Source organism: Monodon monoceros, unplaced genomic scaffold (assembly GCF_005190385.1).
Source record: "Monodon monoceros isolate NGI ecotype Baffin Bay Population unplaced genomic scaffold, NGI_Narwhal_1 Super_Scaffold_1, whole genome shotgun sequence".
Taxonomy (NCBI): domain Eukaryota; kingdom Metazoa; phylum Chordata; class Mammalia; order Artiodactyla; family Monodontidae; genus Monodon; species Monodon monoceros.
This window is the reverse complement of record NW_021703765.1, coordinates 4404845-4429608: the sequence shown is the minus strand read 5'-3', so window position 1 is coordinate 4429608 and position 24764 is coordinate 4404845. Positions and strand designations below refer to the sequence as shown.

At 45.3% G+C, this 24764-nt stretch overlaps 1 protein-coding gene across 1 annotated transcript in view; it reads right to left on the bottom strand.

Annotated features, from left to right (window-relative positions):
* Positions 1-24764, bottom strand: part of FBXO15 (F-box protein 15) — a 40316-nt gene that overhangs the window by 6998 nt on the left and 8554 nt on the right. The window contains exons 3-8 of the mRNA XM_029230856.1: positions 21928-22032; positions 18185-18427; positions 17409-17618; positions 13873-13999; positions 12614-12696; positions 11504-11646 (exon numbers count right to left, since the gene is read on the bottom strand). Of these exons, the coding sequence (XP_029086689.1) occupies positions 11504-11646; positions 12614-12696; positions 13873-13999; positions 17409-17618; positions 18185-18427; positions 21928-22032 (911 nt within the window). The remainder of the gene's footprint in view (positions 1-11503; positions 11647-12613; positions 12697-13872; positions 14000-17408; positions 17619-18184; positions 18428-21927; positions 22033-24764) is intronic.

Here is a 24764-nt window from a genome sequence, read left to right as displayed (position 1 = left end):
GCCCCAGTGGACATGCGTTTGTGACTTCCTGCAAGGAACTGCCGGGCATTCACGAAGTTAGACTCTCAAACAGAGTCAAGAGTCCGGAAATGCAAAAGAGGAGGAAGAGGGCTCATCACATAAAGGTTTGAGGCGCCTCCTCACAGGTCCCATGTTACCGCCGGGGCTGGCTTCAGGGGCCACAACCTGTGTGGATACAAGGGACCCCTCCTGGTTTAATGTGCTGCTGTCAGCATTTTGAACTTAATAATTTTCTACCGAGGAGCACCGCGGTTTCATTTTGCACGGGGTCCCACAAATCACATGGCCTCTTCTGCTTCAGGGCAAGGACCACTGACTCCCTGCGAGCACTGACATAAAACATATGGAGATCAGCGTTCTCCTGCTCTGTGAACAGAATCTGTAATGCTGATTTTTCATAATGAGTCACCAAAAGTACAAAGCAGGAAAAAATGTACTAACAACCACTGATGAAGATGCTCTGAAGAATTATCTGTTCTACTTTTTCTAGATAATCACCACCTAGAAAGTACTGTACTATTTCTAATGCCTTCCCGTTATCACAAATGCTTAGACAGGATAATCTGACCTAGAAACATAGAAAGTAATTAGTATCAAGGGAACAAAACAGGGAACAAAAAAGTTATCTATTTTTGGAATCACAAAAATAAAAATGGGATAACATGCTATGTACGAAAAGTATCTTAAACAAACACTAAAAACTTTAAAAGTAGAATTTCTTAAAGAGAGGTTATCTGGGCTAACCAGTGTCTGCTGCTCAAAAGTTGAACAACCCTACTTTATTCATAGAATAAAAATAAGTTCTCAGGTCCATAACTTCTTTCAAACCCCTCAATATTTTCTATTTTGTCTTACAGAATAAGGCACTGAATATTTATCATTTAATCAGTACTTTAATGAAAAGCATATTGCAGAATCTCTATAGGAGATAGAACAAATCTAACAACAGATAATGGAAACATAATCTAAACATATTCCTTCACAATGGCAGCACAAAAATGAGTTGAGAAAGGTGAAGGACCTACATAAGAAAACATTTCTCCTAAGGGCAGAGAAGAAAACTTAAAGAAATGGAGAGATAGTCCAAAACCCTAAATAAAAACACATCAATTCCTTTCAAATTAATGTCCACATTCAATACAAATCTGATCAAAATCCAAATAAGACATTTAACATCTGGCCAGGTGACTATTAATTATATCTAAAAGAATAAGTGGATGGAAATAACTGAGAAACGCTGGATGAATGTTCAGTAGTAAGAAATGTTACATCGGGGGAGGGACACATTTTCATAACACAGTTCACAAGTAAAGCTTGAACTGCCTTCCTGCCTGGTGGAGATACAGGGAGAAGGGGTGCCAATCCTCAGCAGAGAGAAAGAGCCCGAAGCGCGAAGGGCACAGGAACCTGCAGGCTGCGTGTAATCTTTATGTTAATCAAAAGGAAGTGTGGGTTTAAAAAATGAAGAGAAATGATGTAAAGGAAACAAAGGTGAATATTCGCCTGATCTTGGCAAGTGAGTACTTTCTACGTGAAAAAATTTCGGAAGAAACAAGGAAGAAAGGACTGATTACATACAATTAAAAACTTGGGAAGGATCCAAAGCAACATATACCAAATTAAAAGGCAAAAGACAAAATGGAGAAAACACTCGCAGCAAATATAACTCGTATAAATCTTGTAAACATTTAAAACAATGGAACCAATCAAACACAAACAGATGGAAATTCAATCAGGAGAGAAATGTAAAAACAAGACAACACTAGCACATGCCCACCTCCTGGAAGCACTCCTTACTTCCTCTCACTTCCTCACTTTAGTCCTCAGGGAACCTTACGTGGAAGGTTCTCATGCTACTGCACCATCACACACTTGTGACAGGTACTCCGGAATCTGGATCCTACGAAGACGCCCCTGAAATAGCCTACCAGATAGCTGCTACAGTAGCCATAAACTTCTGCTACAGTCAACAGGCTTTTTTAAATAGCCAACCTAACATTCAACATTTGCAAATTTAAAACAATCAGATGTCATTTGCACCTCTCAAATCATCAAATATTTTTCAAATTAATGTTCATGATAATAGTGCTATAATCATGAAAATGGAGACCTAAATGCCCAACAGAAGGAGACTGGGTCAATAAATCCTGATAAAACCAAACAATGGGTTGTCACACAACTTTTCAAAACCTAATTTTTCCAAAGAGTACTACTTAGTGACATGGGGAAAAAGCAAGCGCTGTTCACACAATGTGGTCCACAAATATAAATACAGCTACAGATTTGAAAATGGACCAAAATATAAACAAGAGTTGTCCTTGGGTGACTTTCATTTGCTTCTTTAGAAGTGTCCGTATATTCAGAATTTTCAAATCCCATAATAAGAAAAAGATATTAGTTTTTAAATGCATTTTTATAACAACTCAAATAAGTGACAGAAGCAGCATACCTCGTTACTTAAAACTTCTTTCCCACTACCAAACGTAAAATAGATAGCTACTGGGAAACAGCCGCATAGCACAGGCAGATCAGTTCAGTGCTTTGTGACCACCTAGAGGAGTGAGATAGGGAGGGTGGGAGGGAAACTCAAGAGATATGGGGATATATGTATATGTATAGCTGATTCACTTTGTCATAAAGCAGAAACTAACACACCATTGTAAAGCAATTATACTCCAATAAAGATGTAAAAAAAAAGAAAATTCTTTCCCTTTGCTTCTTTACCATCACTCTCCCTCTCAATACTGATAAAAAGACTACAACCTGCTGTACTATGCGAAACCTTTTCCCTCAGCTCCTGAAAATTGGTAATAATTAGCCTGATACAAAGGTCAAAAAATATGCATTCTTTCATACTTTGCACTGCTCATCATGCTCTTTTTCAAGCTCTATTAACACTTCAAAGACACAGCTGGACTACTTCCCGTCTGCTCTTCCACTGGGCTGCACCCATTCTCATCCTGAGACCCTCTATTCTTAGCAAGGCCTGCCTGCGAGGCTGGCCCTTGGCTGGTGGCCGGGGGATGGATTCCAGGAGTGCCCCCACCCCACCATCCTTCGCTGACAAGAGTGGGTCACCTGCCTGAACAGTCTGTACCAACAATGTGGTTCCTGCTGAGCACCTTTCCACCTGGGAGTCTGGAGTTTGGGTGAGCCAGGCAGCAGGTGCCCATGTAACCAGCCCCAAAAAGAACCCTGGGTGCTGAGCCTCCAACACACTTCTCGGGTAGGCAGCATTACGCAGGTGTTCTCACGACTCCTGTGTGACCGCACATCCTGGGAGGGGACCCTTGGAAGCCTGCACCTCCTTCCCCTAGACTTCACCCCTTGAGGCTTTTCCCCTCCACTGACTTTGCTCTGTACCCTCGGGCAGTAATAAATCTTAGCCATTAATAAAACCATACCTTGAGACCTGTGAGTCCTCCCAGCGGATCACTGAACCTCCCAGCAGATCCACTGGGTCTTGGGGACCCAATGCCAACAGTCTACCCACATTTGCAAAAGAACAGAAATCATAGTGTGCCCAGGAAAACCCACAATGCACTTTAAGAAGCTTACTTCAAGTTTCCATTTACAAATTATTTCTCTTATAAATCCAATTCAGGTAACAAAATATGTCTTCACTTAAACATCCTTTTAGCTTAATTTTAGTGGCAATACCCAAAGAAGCAGGTAGCAAACATGGACAGGCTCAGGAATCATGAACCTTCCTTTGAAAAAAAAGGTAATACTGTTCCTTTTAAGAAAATTCTTAATGCAGCCATGACTCGTCAAAGTGACAGAACACATGAAAATACAAAGAGAAAACATCCCAGGTCCTTGGGGGGAGGAATATGACAAAGTTCCAAGGAGAAGCAGTCAAAGAAGCCTTTAGGGAAATAAGAAAGGACCTGGATTCTCTGTATTCACCGTCAGCAGCGCTGAGAGGTAGGACATCCTCTCCCTGGACAGCGTCTGACTGAGGAGGATAATGTCTAGAGCTCGAGCTCTGCACTGGCAAACTGGAGGACCAGGCAGAGCCGCCAGCACGGAGCCTGCTCTGACCTGAAAGGCAGACAAGGTGAACAGTACAGCAGGCGTGGTGTCACCACGTGGGAGCTGAGCCCACCAGACAAGTGTGGGAATTCACAGCCCAGAGGCGTTGGCTGTGGCCTCACAGCGCTGGCCAAGTGCAGGGTCCCAGGGTGCTCATCCCCCAAGGGTGAGCTCTGTGTCTCAGGGATCTCACTCCAGCTCCAAGAACCAACTAGGGTCTTCTGGTTTGATTTTAGTAACATGTATTGCAACTGCAACAATAAAAATCCAAAGAACCTCGTAGCACAGTACATGAGACAGAGTTAATAAAATAGAACAGAGGGATATTTTATTCAGAGAAAATACTGTGACCAAGAGGTAAAGAGCATAAAATGGCCAGTACTCACTCTGAATGCTTCACTGCGGTTGCTCTGTATGAATATAAACATGGCGTGAATCTTTTGATTATCTGTATCCCCTGCATATGAACTGACTGCACAGTCATTTCTGGAGATCATTTTAGCCCATCGTAGGCAAATTATTCTACACAATGCATTCTATACTAAAACTCTAGAGAAATATATACATTTCCTCTAAAGGATGAAGGCATGCTCAGATTTATAGACATATCATGGTACAGCTAATTAAAATAGCTACAAATTGCTATAAGTCCAATATTTATCAGAATACCTGACAAGAGAATCTGGAACTGCAAAAGATGTGCACGGTACCTTGGGCAGCTGCAGCTTCAATGATCCCATGCTTTCTCAGTCACTGTAGTTTTACTGTGTGTTTAACATTTGGTAAGACCAGTAGCCCTCTTATTATTTTCAAAATTTAATCAAGACGTGGATGGTGGTCACACAGTTGTTTGCTTTATGATAATTTGTTTTATGCGTTTCTCCTTGTGTCATTTAACAATACAAAAAAAGTTTAACCACGCAGGTGGCTTCAGAGTTATGGGTAATGGTCTACTTCTTACACTGTGTGGCGGCTACATGGGTTTTTTAACTGTTTGTTTTTCTGTAGTCTAAACACACATCGGACAGAGAAAATATGACACTACCTCACACTTAAAACTTTAAAACAAAAATTTTATCAACCATGCCATATTCATGTGTATTCGTAAATGGATTTTAGAGTCAACTTTTCAAGTTTCATAATAAATTCCCTTTGGGGTGTTTTAATAGAACTGTAATGAATTTGTGGACTAAATTGGTACAGCCTCAGACCTTCTATTTAAAGATGGAATGCTGGAAGCGGTCCTACGAAATGACCAAACTCAGGCTCTGTCCATCAATTACGTCATATTTAAAGTTGTACCTTTCCACTCCCTCCTGACTGGGTCTGGCCCACTCCCCATTAACCCGTCTGAGCGCCACAACTAGTCGCTTTACGCCGGCCCCGGCCCCCCTTGGCCTGCCCCTCCTCAGAGCCCTCCGGGAGCCCCTGGAGCCACCCTCCCCAGGGCCTGCAAGCTGGCCCAGCAGGCTTCTCTGCACCCGTCATGGAGGGCAGGCGACACACGTGAGACGTGCGCATCCGCCGCCAGCACACCCCCTGCATCCCGCCAGCAACGGTCAATGCATGCACCAGACACACAGATGGGCCTGGTCCCCTCTCCTTCCTGCCACTCCCCATAGGCTGCCTCCTCAGAGCCAGGCGAGGATGCCCCCAGCTCTAGGGATGTGATGATAGAACATTTATCCTTGATGGGGTACAGTGCTGTCATCCCCTCCTGCAATGACATCGCTGGAATTTACTAAATATACTCCCTGGTACCACAAGACAGTTTCTCAAAAACTGTAGCAGGCGTTGGAGTCTGTACTCCGGTGAAATGTGACAACTCTGATGGCAACGGCGCCCCCTGCTGACCCTCATCGCAGAACTACACGCAGAGGAAGCACCTGAGTCTTGTGTGAAGTCTTAGGGTGAAAGTGTTCCTCACTGTGAAAACAACAGATGAAGGTGAATTATTCCCACAGAAGTTTCCTGTCCTCCTTCACTTTACCTGGCCTCCTGTGCGTCCTAACAACCATCTCACCTTCTCAGGGGTGTGTCAGCACTCCAGCAGAGAAGGGCCCCACCTGATACCTGTACAATGTCAACACCTTGAAAAGACAGTCAAACACACAAGAAGATCCACTCTAGAAGCACATCACTGCAAAGTACAGTGGAGAGGAGACAGCGGCCAGGCTCGGGTGCAGATGGAGCTCCGCCATGCACCAGCTGCTCGTCACTCAAGAACTGGCCTACGGTCCACTCCAGCCGCCCTGTTAACAACACGGGAGAGATCACAGTGCCCAGCCCACAGGCTTGCCGTGGAGATTAATATAAATAGGAAACGTTCAGCAAGCACCTCTGATGAGTGCCCATCCGTGTTCTCTGTCACCATCGTCCTGTCCTCATGATCATCACGGGCACAGCTTAGGCGTGAGGGACACACACAAAGCTTCATCAACATGATGCTATACTTGCTGAGAACGAGGAGAAGGGGAATCCTCTCCTCTGAAGTCCTAGCACCTGCCTAAGACAGACCTCAACCCAACCCCTGGAGAACAGAGATCGTGTCAGGTAGGAAATGCTGGAAGTGAAAGGCGCCTGAGGATGCAGGGCTGGAGCCCTGGAGAGCGAGAGAACAAGTTCTCTGCCAACACCAGCCCCAGGCCCACGAGTTTGTGCCCTGGGTATAGACAGGGAGCATGTCAGCAGTCCCCTCGACAGTGTATACCGGGAAAAGGGATAGATTTCATCCTCTATTTTAAATATCAGGATAAAGGTAAATGGGTTAAAATACAGAGAAGATAATTTGGGCTCAGTGAAAGGCCAAATTTTCACACCTTCACAAAAGCGGGTGGGCTGTTTCCAGGCAGAGCAAATTCAAGCCCAGGAGGGGTCATTCTCTAGATCACCTCACCAGTCCTTCCTAACTCTGAGAGTCCAAGATTCTGGGCATAAAGACCACTGAAGAGGGCTTCCCTGGTGGCGCAGTGGTTGAGAGTCCGCCTGCCGATGCAGGGGACACGGGTTCGTGCCCCGGTCCGGGAAGATCCCACATGCCGCAGAGCGGCTGGGCCCGTGAGCCATGGCCGCTGAGCCTGCGCGTCCGGAGCCTGTGCTCCGCAACGGGAGAGGCCACAACAGTGAGAGGCCCGCGTACCGCAAAAAAAAAAAAAAAAGGAAAAGAAAAGACCACTGAAGAAAAACAAGAAAACCTGAAAATTACTAAGCAGTCAACTCAAAAAAGCTAGAAAAAGATCAAAATAAACCTAAAGAAAACAGATGATTTCTAGAAAATCATATAAATACTAAAACTGATTCAATTACAAGTAGAAAACCTGATTATAACAGAATCAGAAACAGATTTAAAACATAAAAAATAAAGGAAAACTGTACCCTGAGTTTAAATGGAAAATGCTAAAAACCAAATAACTGAAACCAGTACCTTAAAAATAAGCATACATGTGACAAGAGAAGCTTATCTTAGGGATTCTAGGATGTTAACCAATAGAAGATACATTAATGAAATTCACTATAATGGTGTAAAGGAGAAAAAAAATCATATCATCAACAGTTGCCCAAATGTATTTGACAACATTTAACAATTATTCCTGATTTTTTTCAAAAAATCCAACAAATCCAGGAATAGAAAGAAACTTCCTTAACTTGTAAGAACACATAACAAAAACCTGGAACAAACATACGTAGTGATAACGTATTTTATTAACTTAATTTCCCATTAAGTTGGTAATACCCTCATAAGAGGGGAATTTGCCAGTGTTCTTCAAAATTACATTTGCATTTACCCTTTGAGCTAACAACCCTATTTCTAAGCAAGTCTCCCAAAGACAAGCTGCCAAAACATGAAGCAATGTGTGAACAAGGCTATTCCTTTTATATTCGCTATTCCACCACCTGTAACAGCAAAGACTGGAAACCACGGAAAAAGACATTAACAAACTACCTACCTATGGATGTTTTAAAAAGAGAGAATGAAAAAGATCTGTATCTCATTCTAAAGACTAATCTCCAGGGCTTCCCTGGTGGCGCAGTCGTTAAGAATCCACCTGCCAATGCAGGGGACACGGGTTCGAGCCCTGGTCTGGGAAGATCCCACATGCCGCGGAGGAGCTAAGCTCGTGCGCCCCAACTACTGAGCCTGTGCTCTAGAGCCCACGAGCCACAACTACTGAACCCTGCACGCCACAACTACTGAAACCCATGTGCCTAGAGCCCGTGCTCCACAACGAGAAGCCACTGCAATGAGAAGCCCGCGCGCCGCAACGAAGAGTAACCCCTGTTCACCACAACTAGAAAAGCCCGCACACGGCAACAAAGACCCAACGCAGCCAAAAATAAATAAATAAATAAATAAACAAACCAACATGCCCATTAAAAAAATAAATAAATAAAGACTAATCTCCAGAATAAATTATTAATTGGGAAAAAGGAAGGAACTTAAAAGGGAGTATAGTATGCCTCATTAAAAAAAAACGGAACAAATATGAATATATTGATATATAGCATTATGTATTCAAAAAGAAACATTTAAAGAACAAACCTTAGCTAATATAAAGGGTTAACTTTGAAGGGAGGAAAGGAAGAGAAGTGAAGGGACAAGAGTAGAAGTAAATGTCTCTGAACTACATTGCTTTGTAACTTCAACTTTGGACCATATAAATGTTGTATGTAATTTTTAAATGTAAAAGTAGGAGCAAAGGAATCCTGAAAAAATAAAAAATCAACTGAAACAAATCACTCTAATTGTATATCAAAGAGATAGCATACCCACAGACAGCAGAATTATTTTAGGTGACTTAACTTTTTCTAACATGACATATCTTAAACACATAAAGAACCACAAGGAAAATCTTAATTAAAATAACATTCAGTAGGTTATTACTAATAATTTCAGTACTGTTTTTGAAATTATTATATATTTTGATGTTGTTCGGCACAAAGACTTTGAGCAGAAGAAAAGAAATATAAGTGTATAATAAAAAAGGTTAATTAAAAACCCCAGGATTTTTAATTTAAATGAATGTATGATTTATTTCTACGTATTATAAAATCTACAAACCTCATAGCTCTGCCTACTGAAAACCCTAAAAGAAATGAAAACCCAAGAGTAATGTGCATCCCCAGGATGCAGATTATGGTCTCTAAATACCATAGTGTAGTGGGAACGAAAAGGAACCAGAGCTCCTAGGGAAAACGGCCAACTCCAGGTCTGGGTAGGAAACAGACAAAATGAGCCTGAGGTATCTTGTCCTGTTAGAACACAAGCAAGTCACCAAAGATGACCACACTCATATCAAAAGAACAGGAGATGAGATGAGATGACAGCACAATTTGAACATCACAGTAACAATAAAAATAATGACTTCAAGTGGACTAAAAAACATAACCTCTGTTTTTTTAATCCATGAATTCATAATACCTCCCCCCCAAAAAAACTTGCAAGTTATCTTCAAAGACTATTAGAGCATTAACCACTATGTTGTAAATTAATGAAGAATTAACCATGTACCATGCCTTTCCTATATTAGTTATATTTCGTGGTAATTAAATAGTTGATAATAGAAAACCCTTCTTTATAAAAGAATGCTAATAACAGATGTAGAAGGAATGACAGAATTAGGGGATCATCATTTTACAATCTCTAATAAAATGATGGATATAAGTACCCATCATCTGGTAAACATTCATGGAGAAATTTACAGTAGAAGAAGCAGGCTGAAAAATCCCTGAACCCACTGATCAATCTTAACCTATTTAATATTTAGGCAGATTGCTTGAAAGACGCAACATACCAAAGCTCACACAAGAAGAAATACATAACCTAAATAGCCATACATCTGTAAAAGAAACTGGAACTGTAGTTAAAAACCTTCCCACGAAGCAAGCTCCAGGCCCTGATGGCTTCACAGGTGAATTCCACCAACCACTTAAGAAATACTGCCAGTTGTACCCAAAATCCTCCAAAAAATCCGAGTGTTAGGAATACTTCCCAACTCATTCTGTCAGATCAGCAGCGGCCTGAGACCAAAACCACACAAAGACATCACAAAACAATTAGGAGATATAATATCAGAAATAACAAAGATGAAATACTTACTAACAATCTTAAGAAATGTGCAAAATTAGTATGAAGAAAATTCTGATACACTCCTACAAGACATAAAAGTATTTCTGAACAAACTGAAAGACACTCCACATTTATGGGTAGGATAAATCAACGACGAAGATGTCAATCCACCCTAGGTTAATATACACATTTGTCACAGCTCTATCAGAGGTGCCATCAAGCACAGAAAAATCTAGAAATCTTCCCGAGACAAATGCAAAGAGGGCTCAGAGAAGAAAAGAGGCTATGAAAATGGCACAGAAGCCAGCCTGATGTGGATCCCACTGACCAAACTGGGGACTTCACAAAGAACAAACTTAGGTTCACAAAGAATAATGTCTGTAATTGATTATAAATTACTGAGTAAATAAAAACCAAAGAGTCCAAAGTGACACTAAACAAGAAAGACAGAGAGGAGAGAGTGCACTCAAAACCGTTTCCCACCACAGGAGGCGACAATTACATCACTTTCCTAATCTGAAAATTGGTGGTTAAAAGAGAAAAGATGCAAGCGTTTACCCTGCCATTACAGGATCCACCCAGTTGATGAAGGAAAGCTCTTTACAAAAGCTCAGCTAATAAATGTGGACACAATGACATAATTTTAAAACCACCATTTTCTAAACTCAAAAAAACTGATTTGGGCAAGGAGTATTAATGGATGTCAAATCCATTAGCTAAGAGAATTTTGGGAACAGGATATTCAGAAACGAAGTGCATAGTTTCCCCTGTAATATATTCTTACGACAATTGTTAAACTTCAGTCTATGCAAGTCTCTACACCAAACTTCAAGGTCATGGGATACAGAGGAAAGAGAGCAAGAGGAACCAGTCAGAGAAACCAGAGCAGGGCACACTGCATTCCCTCTTTTCCTCCTCTTGACTGGTGTCCCTTCCCTCCTCTGTCCGCCCCAGTCTGTGTCTCGGCTTCCATAAGCGTGATAAACACGGTGCAGGACAGAGGGCTCGCTGCCTTTACTCTCATCCTGGACGGGCTCGACACTGGCCCTGCTGGCAAATCGACCAAATCCTCTGAGAAAGAAGAGAAGAAGTTGGGGTGGGAGAGGGGGGATGCGGTAGGGCAAAGCAATAAGTGCCAGGAGAAAGGCTGAGCAGAGAATATTCCAGGAGGCAGAGCAGGGGTGACGGTGATGACGGAGACAGAGCCAGCAGCTGAGGAACTGCACAAGTCCTAGTGATCAGGGTCTGGGAGGACGGAGGGCCAGGACACGGTTAAGCGGCCAGCCAGGGGGCAATTCTTAACTCAGATATAAAACGTGGTCCCCTCGCCTCTCCAGCCTTGGAATTCCACTCTGAAACAAAAGACGCAATGAGTTTTACCTTTGCTGGTGGAGAGGTTGCGAAATGTGCCACACAGGCAGAAAACTCCCCCGCTGTGCATATCAACATGGAGTTGGTAGCCACTCAGTCCACACTCCGGGCTGTCATCCGAAAGGGGGGTATGAGGAGGCAGCTCGTAGGGGCTAAAAAGTAAAACAAAATGTACCTGTCAACACCAGAGGTAAAATGCTTGAATTGGAAATACTCTAAAAAATTAACACCCCTTCAAAGCACCAGCTCTCATCAACCCTCTACAGGTTCCCAATCACGTTCAGTACCACAGACGCAGAAGCATGGCCCCCCGTTCCTTCTACCAACTTCCATATAAACGGGCAGAAGCGTGTGTTCCCTGCGCATCTCCAGACCGCCATGACAGAACATGGTTCTGAAATCCACCCGGGGCAGCAGCTCCGCTCTGCTCCACAGTGGTCTCGGCATCCAGGGGGCTGAATGCGCAGCAGGAAAATGCACCCAACAACAGACCTACAGCTCAGGGACTCCCCTGGAAGAAGACCCAAAGCCACAATGAACGAGCTTTCATTCAGTAAGAAACGCATTACTACATAACGTAACAAACTCAGAAGCACTGGGGAGCATTTCACATTAAAACAAACAAACAAAAAAAAAGGCATATGGGAGTCTCAGCCCCAGGGGAAGGGTGAGAGGAGCAGTGAGCCGGAAAGCATGTCCCCCACCTGATGGCCCGAAGTCCATTAACAGACACGCTGTCCCAACCAAGCAAAAACACATCTGCAGGTCAGGCCAAGTGGGCCACAGGTCTGCCTGCCTTTCAAGACATGAAAATGCAAACTACTGCAGAGAACCTGCAGCACCCCAGTGCACTAGCATCTGGCAGTAATGAAGCTTCCCTGCCCTATAAATCATACTCCACAAGGTGTGTCACCCTGAACCCAAACAAATATAGCAAACAGCTACTGACGGATAATCCAATGTTTTTAGCAACAGCCACATAATTTTGTCTGTTGGCTTCTGTCTACTGATTAAAGACAGCATGTCTTTGTAGCTGTTCTCAGGATATTAAGATGGTATCAACTCCGGATCCTTTAGGCTGACTGTACAAAATTTAATACACCACATACGAATACATACATAGCAGCCGAGCCTAACGTGCTCCTCTCCACAAGGTGATGGAAATGAAGATTTGCCATAACAAAAGCCAGTTCTTCCTCCCTCTGAAAAAGAATACATTTTTCAACTGAAATATTTTAATTTTTCATAAGGTCATTGTGAAGATCGCAGCACATTCATCTCACAGATAGATGTGGTTTCTTACAATCTAAGATTCCTGCAGTGCCAATGCATTATCACTGTTTAATAAGACTTATCTGTCACATTGATAGCAGGACCACAATGCACCCAAATACACAGAGCATGCGGTACCGAAAGGATTAACACCCTAGTATTTATGAAACATCAAAGTGCTGTCTGACATATGATGCCTGTGGAAATATATTTTGTCAGTTCCAGGTTGCTTCAAAGTCTTCTCAAAGATAAAGAGAAGGCTGGTAAGAACTTCACAAGGTTAACCCCACACACATTCAGCAGCCGTGGCAGGACCTGTCTGACGTGGCAAACCCAGCGGGAGGGATTAGACGCCAAGTCCACTCATCAGCCGGTCGGGCAGCAGGAGACAGGACAGGACGGCACAGGAGCCGACCCCCGTTTCTCCCCGGGCACAGCTGCCCTGCCGGCGGAAGGTGACCCAGACGGCAGCCTGAAGCTGCCCTTCTCCAGTGGCCGATGGGACGATCGGGTCAACCAGAGTTCTGGCTTCCGCTCGGCCAACCCGGATGGACCAACTCAAGAGCCCAGAGCGAGCCAAGTGCTGCCTGGCCCCCAGTCACCTTGTACAGAGGGACTGAGGGAGAAGACGACCCGACGGCAAGAGCGGGACGAGGGAAGAAATGGTCCGGAGGCTGGCGTGGGGACCTGGGTTCTGCCTGGCCGTCGTGTACAGATGTGAGTGCTATCCCCAGAGTCAACTTGGGAGCTGCCATCCTTACATGGCTCCAGGCGAGATGCACCTGAGGGCCCCAGGTTAAACGCACAGGAGACACTCTGGCAGAGGAAGGGCCTGAAAGGAGCAGAAGGATGGAATGTGGACCGGCTGGAGGAGGAAGGGGAAAGTCCCAGGATGTTAAAGGGGTAACATGAACCAAAGCGCCCGGGCGGGAAGGGCTCGTGTGTCACAGGTGAGGGTAGAAAGGCAGACCCGCCGCGAAGGCGCAAGGGCCAGGCAGCGGGGAACATGAGGTCCGTAGGAGAGTGCAGTCGCTGAACATCTAAAGGACTTAACCCTTGACCCCATGCACGACGGAGCAAACGTGGCAGGTACAGACTGGGCTTACCTTCCAGAGCCCCACCACGAGGCCCGGGTGCAGGCAGAAGATCCGGATCAGCCTATCACAGCCAAGCATGGTGGACTCGGTTAAGTGACTCAGGTTGTACTTTGCAATTAAAGAATGCCACCGAGGTCTTTGAACATCATGCCAAAGAAAGGAGAGAGAAAAATGAGCTCTGGCTTCCCCCGTGTTGTCGATTCTCTTTGGCACATCTAAAAAGACTATTAAGAACATGCCAATCATGCACACATTGCTAATAAGGAGAAACAACTTGTATAAATGAAAGGCAAAATGGGTAAGTCCAAATTTCTTACCGTCTATCTTATTCTCCCCACCCCCGCTCTTACTGTCAACTCTACGGCCCCGTCAGCAGTGAGCTGAAGAATCACACAGGTGAGGGAGAGGAAGAACTGTCTTCTATCCTCTTCCCCTCAAAACCCAGCACAACGCTACAATCAGCAATAGATTCTCAGTATGGGATGCATAAGCAAAGATGAAATCCCTTAAATGACAAAAAAGTAGGGGGTCTAGTAGGCTGCCTGAAAGCAGGTTAACCTTTTAAAGTTATTATCAAGAATAGCTCAGAGAGGGCTTCCCGGGTGGCGCAGTGGTTGAGAGCCCGCCTGCCGATGCAGGGGACATGGGTTCGTGCCCCGGTCCGGGAAGATCCCACATGCCGCGGAGCGGCTGGGCCCGTGAGCCATGGCCGCCGAGCCTGCGCGTCCGGAGCCTGTGCTCCGCAACGGGAGAGGCCACAACAGCGAGAGGCCCGCGTACCGCAAAAAAAAAAAAAAAAAAAAAAAGAATAGCTCAGAGATAGTGAAAACTGTAACGTCGGAAAATAAATTTAAACCAAAATCATGAGTGTTTTCATGAAGGAGATACAGCATGAACTGGATATTAGAATTAGTGTCTAAGAGTAAGTAACTCAAATGTGTAAGAAAACACAACTCAGCTCTGCTGTTCATCATGACACATAAAATCAACAGAATGAAGCATTCTATTTGCTCTATCATGGTAGGCAGAGATGTCTGTCATTCCCAGAGGCAATTCTGGAAACCCTGAGGGAGAGGCAATCTCAGTGGTCAATTAACACAGCTCAGCACCAGAGGAAAGTCTCCAAGGAGCTGGGGCCAAGGGTGCACCTCCAGCACCTAAGACACACGCCAGCAGGTGACAGGTATTCAACTGTTCGTTAAGCAGAAGTTCAAAGCCAAGGCATTCCGCCATGCACTGTCTCAAAGCAGAGGGGGCTGTAAGAGTGGAAACCAGATGCCTGGCTGCCAGACCATCCTGGCCCCTCACTCAGAGAGCTTCTCGCGCTGAGAACTACACTGGTCGGGGAGAGGCGTTCGGTGAGCGTGCGCGTGAGGGAGAACCTAAAAATATGCTCAGCACGGGAGAGCAGACTCGGGGGAAGCTGAACGCCAGGCTGGGAACCGGAGCTGAAACCTTAGCTCCAGCCCTACAGACTGCCTCAGCGTGACCTTCACCTGTGTCCAGGGAGACGGCCCCACCTTCGAGGGAGGGAAATGAAATGAGAGAACCTCCCCAGAGCGCACGCCGCAGCCACTGCTGTGACATCATCAGTGTGGCCACGAGGCGCCGGGGCTGGGAGAACACCCCTCAATGTGCCCGAAGCCCGCACCCTCAGACGCAAGGTTCCAGACCAGCTGGACAGACTCCACAGAGAACATGCTGGTCTCCCTTTGCCTTGGCCTCACAGGTTCGTCCTGGTGCAGAAACTAAGGCTGACATCTACCCCACGTTTCTCAGAAGTTCAGGACGCAGGACGTCACCTGCAGAATGGAAAACGCTGGCCACAGTGACAGCGTAAAGTGTCCGACTGGGAAGGCACATATGACAGGGACACACAAACTGCAAATTACATAGATAAGGCTTTCACTGTTTTAAAAAAAAAAAGTCTCACGGAGGAAACAAGAAAGACCCAAATCAGAATCAGTGAGTCTCTCCTCTGCTGTCGCACAGACGCGCACAACGACTTGTCTCCGCACGATGAAAGCATTTGCTCACAAACTTGCGATCAAAGTGCCAATCAAAAGAGACTCCTGAAAAACACTTGCAGGGTTTGTTCACCACTGTTTATCAAGTGCGGTCTGAAGTCCACTGAGTTTTAATGTATATAAATTAAATAAAATGAATTTTCCCAATGAATTTTGGCATTTCTGTCACTGTGCAGTATCTAGTATTCCTGACCTGGATGACAATTTCAGGAACACAGTGTCCTTAACTGAGCTTTACAATTCAACACTATCCATTTATGAACTTTCATGATCATTTAATTGATGTCAACAATTCTGTCCTAATCCCTGTAAACAATATCTCATGATATCAAATAACATAGTGTTCAAACTAGTACAGAGGTTGCAGACTCATTCTCCAAATATAATTTCATGGTGCATAAAACCTAAAGACCGCATTAGAAAAATTCTGGGGTCCGTCATGATACCATATAGAATTTCAGAGATTTATGCAAATAAAGGTATCATTCAAATGTGCCTGTACGCAGGGGAACCAGGAAAGAAGGTGGTTCTTCTGTGGAGATGCAGACCCTAAAGCGAGATCTCAACACCTTCCATGGCAAGGGCTGGGAGAGAAGCCCGCAGTGGGGCTGCAGCTCACAAGGCGGTAAGAACAACGCCCGCAGATGCCCTGCAAGGTCACAGGGGCCTGAAAGAGGGAAGGAGGCGGCCGGGGGCAGGAAACCAACACTGGAGAAGGAGAAGGCAGCTACCTTCGCGTTTCCATACATTTTATGTCAGGAGGTCAGGGTGCTATGTGTGCCACAGTCCAGCTTTTGGAAGAAAACGACTAGTGGTGAGAAAAGTGAGCATGAGAGAGTTCTTGGGAAAAGCAAAAGCCTGATAATGAGTAGGAACCCAGGGCAAAGCCATCTCATGACAGAATACTACTAAGTACTCAGTAAGCGTCAGCAATACGACACACACGCATCTGATTTATGCATGTGATGATGAAATGTTTCGCTCTTCTTCACAGCAGCCACGCATGCTGAACCCTACATCACAACCGTCATCACCCCATTTTACAGACGAGAAAAGAGAGGCACAGAAAAGTCACCTGCACAAGACTGCAAATCTAGCCAAGTTCAACACAGAAGTACATAAAAAAAAATTAACGACTTTATGATCTAGTGTTTAAACTATGATTACTGTATCCCTTACTAAAGAAGGAAAATATAATAGTTTTATGTATCTTTGTGTTAACATGGTTAAAACTAAGAACTTCCAAAGGCCGGCCATCTGTCATCCAGGAAATTATTATGAGAATATCATTCCCTAAGTTATAGATAACCAAGGTATGAGGAGCCTAAGCTCAGGCTTAGTCATCAGTGTGAGAAACCCCTGCTTTTCCTATATGATAGTGATCCAGAATGAAAGGAAGGCTGTAAGATGCGATCAAGTTAAAATACACCACTGGTATTTTTTAATGACAAAAGGAAGGCCAACTGGCACTTACATATACGATGTCCTCACCCAGAGGTTCTGCTGATTCGTACTTACCCGTTTTTCATGGGGGTTTGAGACCGGTTCAGAAACACTGGCGTCACCCCACACAAATCTAAGGTCGACAGTGTGACAAGACGTGGCCAGTCTTTGCCATACCACATGGCCGTGACTGATGAATCATTGAAGGAAAGATCAACGTGCTCCAGGATGTGTTCTTTTCCACTATTTTCTTTCAATATAATTACCCAACCTAAACCAGATATTCTGAAGAAAGAAAAGCAAACAAAAATGTCTGCCTAGCAGCAAAAAAAACACAAAAAACAAAAGAACTGCAGTCTATCACATGTCAACTCTAAAGCACCTGGTACCCTAAAAGCCAAAGCCAAAGTTCCTAGAACACGCTCGACATAAATTTTCAAGTCACAACAGTTCTCTCTTAGGACTTATCTCCTCACCTAACAAACACTCACGGAACAGCTGCTCTGTTCCAGGAACTGGTGATACATAGATAAAGAACACAAAGGGCTCTGCCCATAGAGGGATGCCTTGAATGAATCTCCTGCTTTACTACAGCTGACGACCAGGCTGCTTCTGCTTTTCATAAAACCTCTGAACCAAATATATGAATAGGAAAATACTATGTATTTTATAGATACACAAAAGCACAAAATATCCAACAGTCCCTCACAATACAAACCACACATCGGTCCCATATACACAATACTTGGAACTTACACCACCCTTCTTCTTTAAGGTGATGGTGCATCTCAGTGTTTAACGGCCCTCTCATGACCACCACACGCCCACCCCAAGAAGCCACGCCTGCCTACCTGAGGGCCTCTTTGGTCTTAACTGGGAGGCCTGTGTAAGGGTGGAGAGGTTTGAGAACCCGAGCTAGAGCTGCTTTTACAGACGCTATTTGTTTTGTAATATATTCTTTCTTCCAATATCCGGCTTCTTTATCCCCAACTGACAGTGAGTTCATAGACACGGCTGTCTTCTCTACTGAATTAACTTTCCAATTAGATCGTTTAGGTGAAAAGGCAGTTGAGTAGATTCTGATCCAAATAAAGCTGGGGGAAGAGAGGAAATATGTTAACTGTCTAAGAGACACTGTAACGCACTTGTAACTGGAATATATTAAATTAGAGACATGCGATCATTTTTAAATAGTCTATTTCCATGAACAAGTCAAGCTGAACACTTACAGTTGTTCATACGTTAAACTGAACTGTAGTGTGAGGTAAGCGTCTTAGATTCACCAACCCTAGAAACACATGCTAACAGGAAAAGCTTGTTTCCCGGGGCTGAGTTACAGTGAGTGAGCTCACATTTTTATTTGGTACCATCCCTAATAAGAACTGCTGTCTTACACCAATAATTGAAGAGAAGATCAATTACAGAAAAAAGCAGGAAGTGTATACAATATGATTCCCTATCTTAAATGCACAAATGTTTTTGAACAGAGCAGAAAGGAGTTTTAGATAGATAGATAGACACAGATATATACACACACAGAGACATGCCAACAGTAACTGACATGTTTGTAATTGTATGTTCTTTTTCCTTTCTATATTTTAATTTTTCAACAATGAACATGGACTGCTTGCACCAAGAGGAAAGAAATAAAGATGATTAATGACAACCAACAGTGACAGTTCACGTTTTTGAGCACCAGGTGTTGAGCGCTGCTTCAGCACTTCGTATGCATTAACTCACTTCATCCCCCCAGCAAACCCGTGAAGCTGCAACTACTACTGTCCCCACTGAACCGACAATGTGACTGAGGCCCAGATGCAAAGTGCCCTGGGCCAGATCTGTACGTAAGTGACAGAACTGCCACTGAATCCACGCAGCCTCAACCCCTGAATGTCACTGCCGCTTCAACAGCGCAAAGAAATGGGTTCAAACAACTGTATCCACATTCAGAGAGCCAATCAGCCACAACGCTGGAATTCGACTCCACACCCTTGGTTGGTTACAGTAACCATCCTAACACTCCTGTGATGAACCATTTTCACACACATTATCTCACTTAATTCACAGTCAGGGGAGCCTCAAGAGAACGAAAACGTCTTACGGAATTAAAATATTACATATATTGTTCCCCTTGATTACTTATAGAACACAAAGTTCAGGTTTAGGATGCTTTTGACAGTCCCCAAACCCAAATACATTCATTTCTTGATCACAAAATGCTCCACCTTGTTAAAAAGCTAAAGCAGACCTAAGGACAAGAGCATATTTGTCTAATCTATCAGTCAAGCACAGAAAAACTTCCGTCAGGTTGTTCAGGACATAGGGCCAATTTAATGTTTTGATAAACAGTGTTTCCCAGAGGGCTGGAAAATAACCCCCCACGTGATGATCCAGATCCACCCCGACTGTAGGCCTTCCTGTTACCCCACGCAGAGACTGGTGCTCAGGCCAAGGGCTGCCCTACGCAGGGTAGGGAGGCAGCACCACAGAAATGGCAGGGCGCCAGGGAGACCCCACCCTTGCAGCGGGTCTCCAGAAAGTCAGCAGGGTAATCGGCTACAGCAGGGCTCCTGTCCTCTCCTCAGACAATGCTTAGAAAGTACCACTAACTTTCCAGAAACATTCATCGTTTACCTATCCAGTTGTTAATACATCCTTTTATGATGTCTGGCTATGAAAGCACACTCTTAAAAATACAATTCAGGGACTTCCCTGGTGGCGCAGTGGTTAAGAATCTGCTTGCCAATGCAGGGGACACGGGTTTGAGCCCTGGTCTGGGAATCCCACAGGCCACAGAGCAACTAAACCCGTGTGCCACGACTACTGAGCCTGCGCTCTAGAGCCTGTGCTCCGCAACAGGAGAAGCCACCACAATAAGAAGCCCACGCACAGCAACGAAGAGTAGCCCCGGCTCTCCACAGCTAGAGAAAGCCCACGTGCAGCAATGAAGACTGAACACAGCCAAAAATAAATAAAATTTTAAGAAAATACAATTCAACTGACACAATTAAGATTCTCCTCCAAAAAGGAAACAAACCTTATGAAGGCTAACTTCCTAAGAAGTTCAGCTTTTTAGAGGACAGCTACTTCCAAGAAAGTGGGATGGGCAAGTATGCAAAGACTCTCACTAGAGCTGAGCCCACGAATGCACTGAGAGGTCCGGTGCCTGCCCTGTGTGGGTCTTGGATAGAGGCGATAGAGACTAAGAAACTTATAATTTGTTAGTTTATCTAATTAGTCTGAGTTCTATCCTTGAGTAAGGTAAGAACCTGCAAAAAAGCTACAGTTTTCAACATTTAGTTGACCCCTTCCTTGAAAAATGCCTCACTACACTTTGCTTTAGCGAATGTCTTCATCTCTTACTAAGGGTTTTTAAGAAAGAGACACACAAAACTTGCCCTACATTCATTCTAGAACTATTTCAGGAATTGACACTGCGTGTATACTGACACAGACGTGTATTCTCTAATACAGGAAATGTCTTTTTAAATTAAGAGATAAGAAAACCGCCCTGCCCAACCAGAGAATAATACGTGTCCCCTTCTTATTATGAGAACTTGGCTGTTCATTAGTACAACCTGGAGAAATTTTAAACAGATTCTAGAACACAGAGTTAAAATCTGCAGAAATGTACATACCGGGGATCCAAATATTTTTTTGAACTCTCCCAGCTTTTCTAAGGCAGCCGCTCCATGGACCGGCATCTAAGAACCACTGTACAGATGTTTCCTGCTCACTGCGTTCCAACATTCAACAATATCACAGCCCTCCATCTGTTACTCTCCGTTTCCTCACCCTATTAAACCACCAGTGAAATCTGCATTCCCCCTTATCTTGCTCTTTTCCCTGGTTGATACAGGGGTTCCATGTGGGATCAGTATCTGTCTGATCTTTTGATGTTCAAGGACAGAGGGACCTCAAAGCCAAGACACCACAAACCTCACCAGAAGTTTGCAGGATTCCACTGTCTCGCTCCCAAGATAAACTTCTGAGCTGCAGACAAAGATCACAGCGACAAAACACAAGAAGGGGTTTCATCCCTCTTTTCATAGATCTCCGCTAGCCCAGGGACGCTCCACTGGCCTCCTGCTTCCAGGGCAAAGGCTCCCTGAGCGCATGTTCTCTCCTATCCCGCCCGCTTTACGCTTCCCCACCAAGCAAGTTCCATGGCTGGCCAGTTTCGGTTCTCCCCACACATACCTAAGGAAGCCCCTTCCTTGTCTTTCTTTAGGGTCTGCTCTGCAAGGCCCAGGCTGGGGTTAGGCAGGGGCAGGCTCCACATTGCTGCTGCAGACTGTGTGGGTACGTCTGCCTGCCTCGGGGACAGCAAGCCCTCCCGGACAGCAGACCAAAAGCCACTTTCTCCAACAGTTACACCAGCAACAAGCTTCACCTTTTTCAGTTCATGCAAAGAGATGCAGAGAAATGCAAGCCTTTGAAAATATCACACATCAGACATATTTCTACTCATGTATAAAACTACTCTCGAAATTCTTTTAAATTCTAAAATATGGTTAAAAAGCTCCTACTAGTTTTCACGACTTCCATCAAAACACTATCAAACACGACAGAGAGATTTGGTTTTTCTCCTTACTTGTCATTGGCCAGGTGATAAAAGCGCCTGTTCACACATCCGGCGCACAGCAGGGCCACCGCATCCAAGTAGGACAAGATCTTCAGCAGGATTTCTGAAGGCAAACTGAGAGAGGGAGGAATCAGAGAAGAATCCAGAAAACAACTGGCCGTGCATCTCCAAATGGAAGGCAACAAACAGACGCTTCCTGTACAAGAGGCACACTGCACCCTCACCTTCAATCGTTTCTCGATTGATACGCTCTGCTTGTTACAATTCTCATGACTTAAACCAACGCAGAGACCCAAGGGTACAAACAGCTAATTTCCTTGGTATTTTTAATCAGGTTTTCACACTGAAAATGGAAATGAAAGACAGAGGACGCACTCGTGGCTACAGGCAGACCTCAGATATTACTGCAGGTGGGTTTGGTTCTAGACCCACCACAATAAAGCGAGTCACAGGAATTTTTTGATTTCCTGGTGCATATAAGAGTTATGCTTACACCATACTATAGTCTACTAAGTGTGCATAGCATTATGCCTAAGAAAACAAGGTACACACTTTATTAAAAAAATACTTCACTGCTAAAAAATGCTAACCATCACCTGAGTTTTCAGTGAATCGTAGCAGTAACATCAAAGATCACTGATCACAGATTGCCGTAATATAGTGATAATAAAAAAAGTTGGAAATATTGTGAGAATTACCAAAATGTGGCACAGAGACAAGAGGTGAGCACATGCTGTCAGAAACTGGTGCTGACAGACATGCTGACACAGGGTGGCCACAAACCAGCTGGTAAAAAACGTAGTATCTGCAGAGCACGATCAAGTGAAGCGCAGCGAAACGAGGTCGGCCCATATTAATAAGAAAAACACAACCACCCCCGCTTCCAAAACATACGAGCGGAACAGGATACGTCAACTTGTTCTCCCCCAGCCCGGGCGACACCCCTGCACCCTCCTCCCGCAAGACCTCACCCCTGTGATGCTTCCTCTGGGGCTTCAAGGAGACGCCAGGCCCCGGAAAGTTCTCTGAAGTGTCCTTTTCATTTCATTCATCTGCCTAAATAAATAGGATGTTGAGATGCATCCTTAATCTCCCATCTATGTCTATGATCTTAGAATTTTACAAAAAACTGTAAGAATCTGAAACGCCTAGAAAGCATGACTGGTGTTAGAAGTCAGGAATGGGCACTTTTGAACCTCAGGCGAAAGGAAAAATGAAAAAGCAGCTACAGGTGATTGTACTCGGTGGTGGAGGGGACGGGAGAGAGAAAGGGACAGAGGAAGGTGAGGGGCAGGACAGTCAAAGAAAACCTCCCCGAGAAAATGTAACTTGTGCATGCTCGTTCTCAGGGTGTGGGAATTCACGGTCCACACTGAGGATCCTCTGCAATCCCCACTCACGCTGTCCTTGCTCCCTGTTCCCACAGAGAAAGCCCAAGCCCTGCAGAGCCGCGTGCGGACCCATGCTCAGGTGCCCAGGCCCGTGTGTGTCCAGGGACCCAGCCCTTCCAGCCCTGCCTCCCCTCCGGCCGCTGCTCTTCCCCAACATCCATATCAGCCTCCGAAAACCCTCCCCGGAAAGTGCACCGAGACAGTGCTCTCCTCATCCCCCATCTCCTCTCGCTGCCAAGCTTCTGTCCACCCCTGCTGCCTCCACCACCCTGCCTCCCACTTCCTTTTGGCTTTCTACATTCGGTGTGAAATATACAAACACTACATGTGAAATAAAGGCAGCCCATTGCCCACCACTGGCCTGGAACAGCTGCAGAGGCGGCCCCGCACCCAGCACCACTGAACAAGCCACCCCTGTTCTAGCAGCCAGCCCCTCTCCCGGGTCACACGCCACCCCCCTCCCTTTCTGGGACCTCGCTGGTCTTTCCTGCTCCCCGGTGGTTCAAAACGTCCCGGGCCCTCTGAGCTCAGCCCTGAGGCCCCTCCACTGCCACCTCCACACTCTCCCCGGCGCCACCGGCATCCTCGCTGCCTGTGTCCAGTGCCCAGCTGTCACTCTGCCTCCCACCCCCAGCACTCTCCAACCCCACAGGCAGCACCTCCGCAGACACACCGCTCAAGCCAACAGTCTGGGATTCCCGTCTCAGGTCTGTTTCCCCAAACACCCACGTCTGGTTCATAAACGAGTCATGTCACTTATGCCCCAAATGTACCTCAACTTGGCCAGTGTCTCTCCATCTCCCCTCCTCCTAGACAAGGGAGACAGGTAAACAAGTAAACAAGGTAATGTGAGAAATCAAATGGCATCACACCCCCGTGCTTAAAATCCCACATCATGGACTTCCCTGGTGGTGCGGTGGTTAAGAAGCCACCTGCCAGTGCAGGGGACACGGGATCGAGCCCTGGTCCGGGAAGATCCCGGATCCCACATGCCGTGGAGCAACTAAGCCCATGAGCCATGACTACTGAGCCTGCGCTCCAGAGCCCTCGAGACGCAACTACTGAGCCCGAGCACCACAACTACTTGAGCCCACGTGCCTAGAGCCTGTGCTCTGCAACAAGAGAAGCCACCATAATGAGAAGCCCGTGCACCTCAACAAAGAGTAGCCCCTGCTCGCCACAACTAGAGAAAGCCCGCGCACAGCAACGAAGACCCAACGCAGCCAAAGATAAAATAAATAAAAGAATAAATTTATTTAAAAAATCCCACACTGTGAATAAGGTCCAGACTCCTCCCCATGGCCTCTGGGCCCCTCCCCCTTGCCCACCGCCCCTGCTCCTGCAGCAGGTCCAGGCCCCCTCTCTGCCCACCTGGCTTCCCCTCTAGATGCTCTTCTCCAAGCCCTTTCATCTCAGTTTTCAGTTCTCAGCTTAAATGTCAGCTCCTCAGCAAAG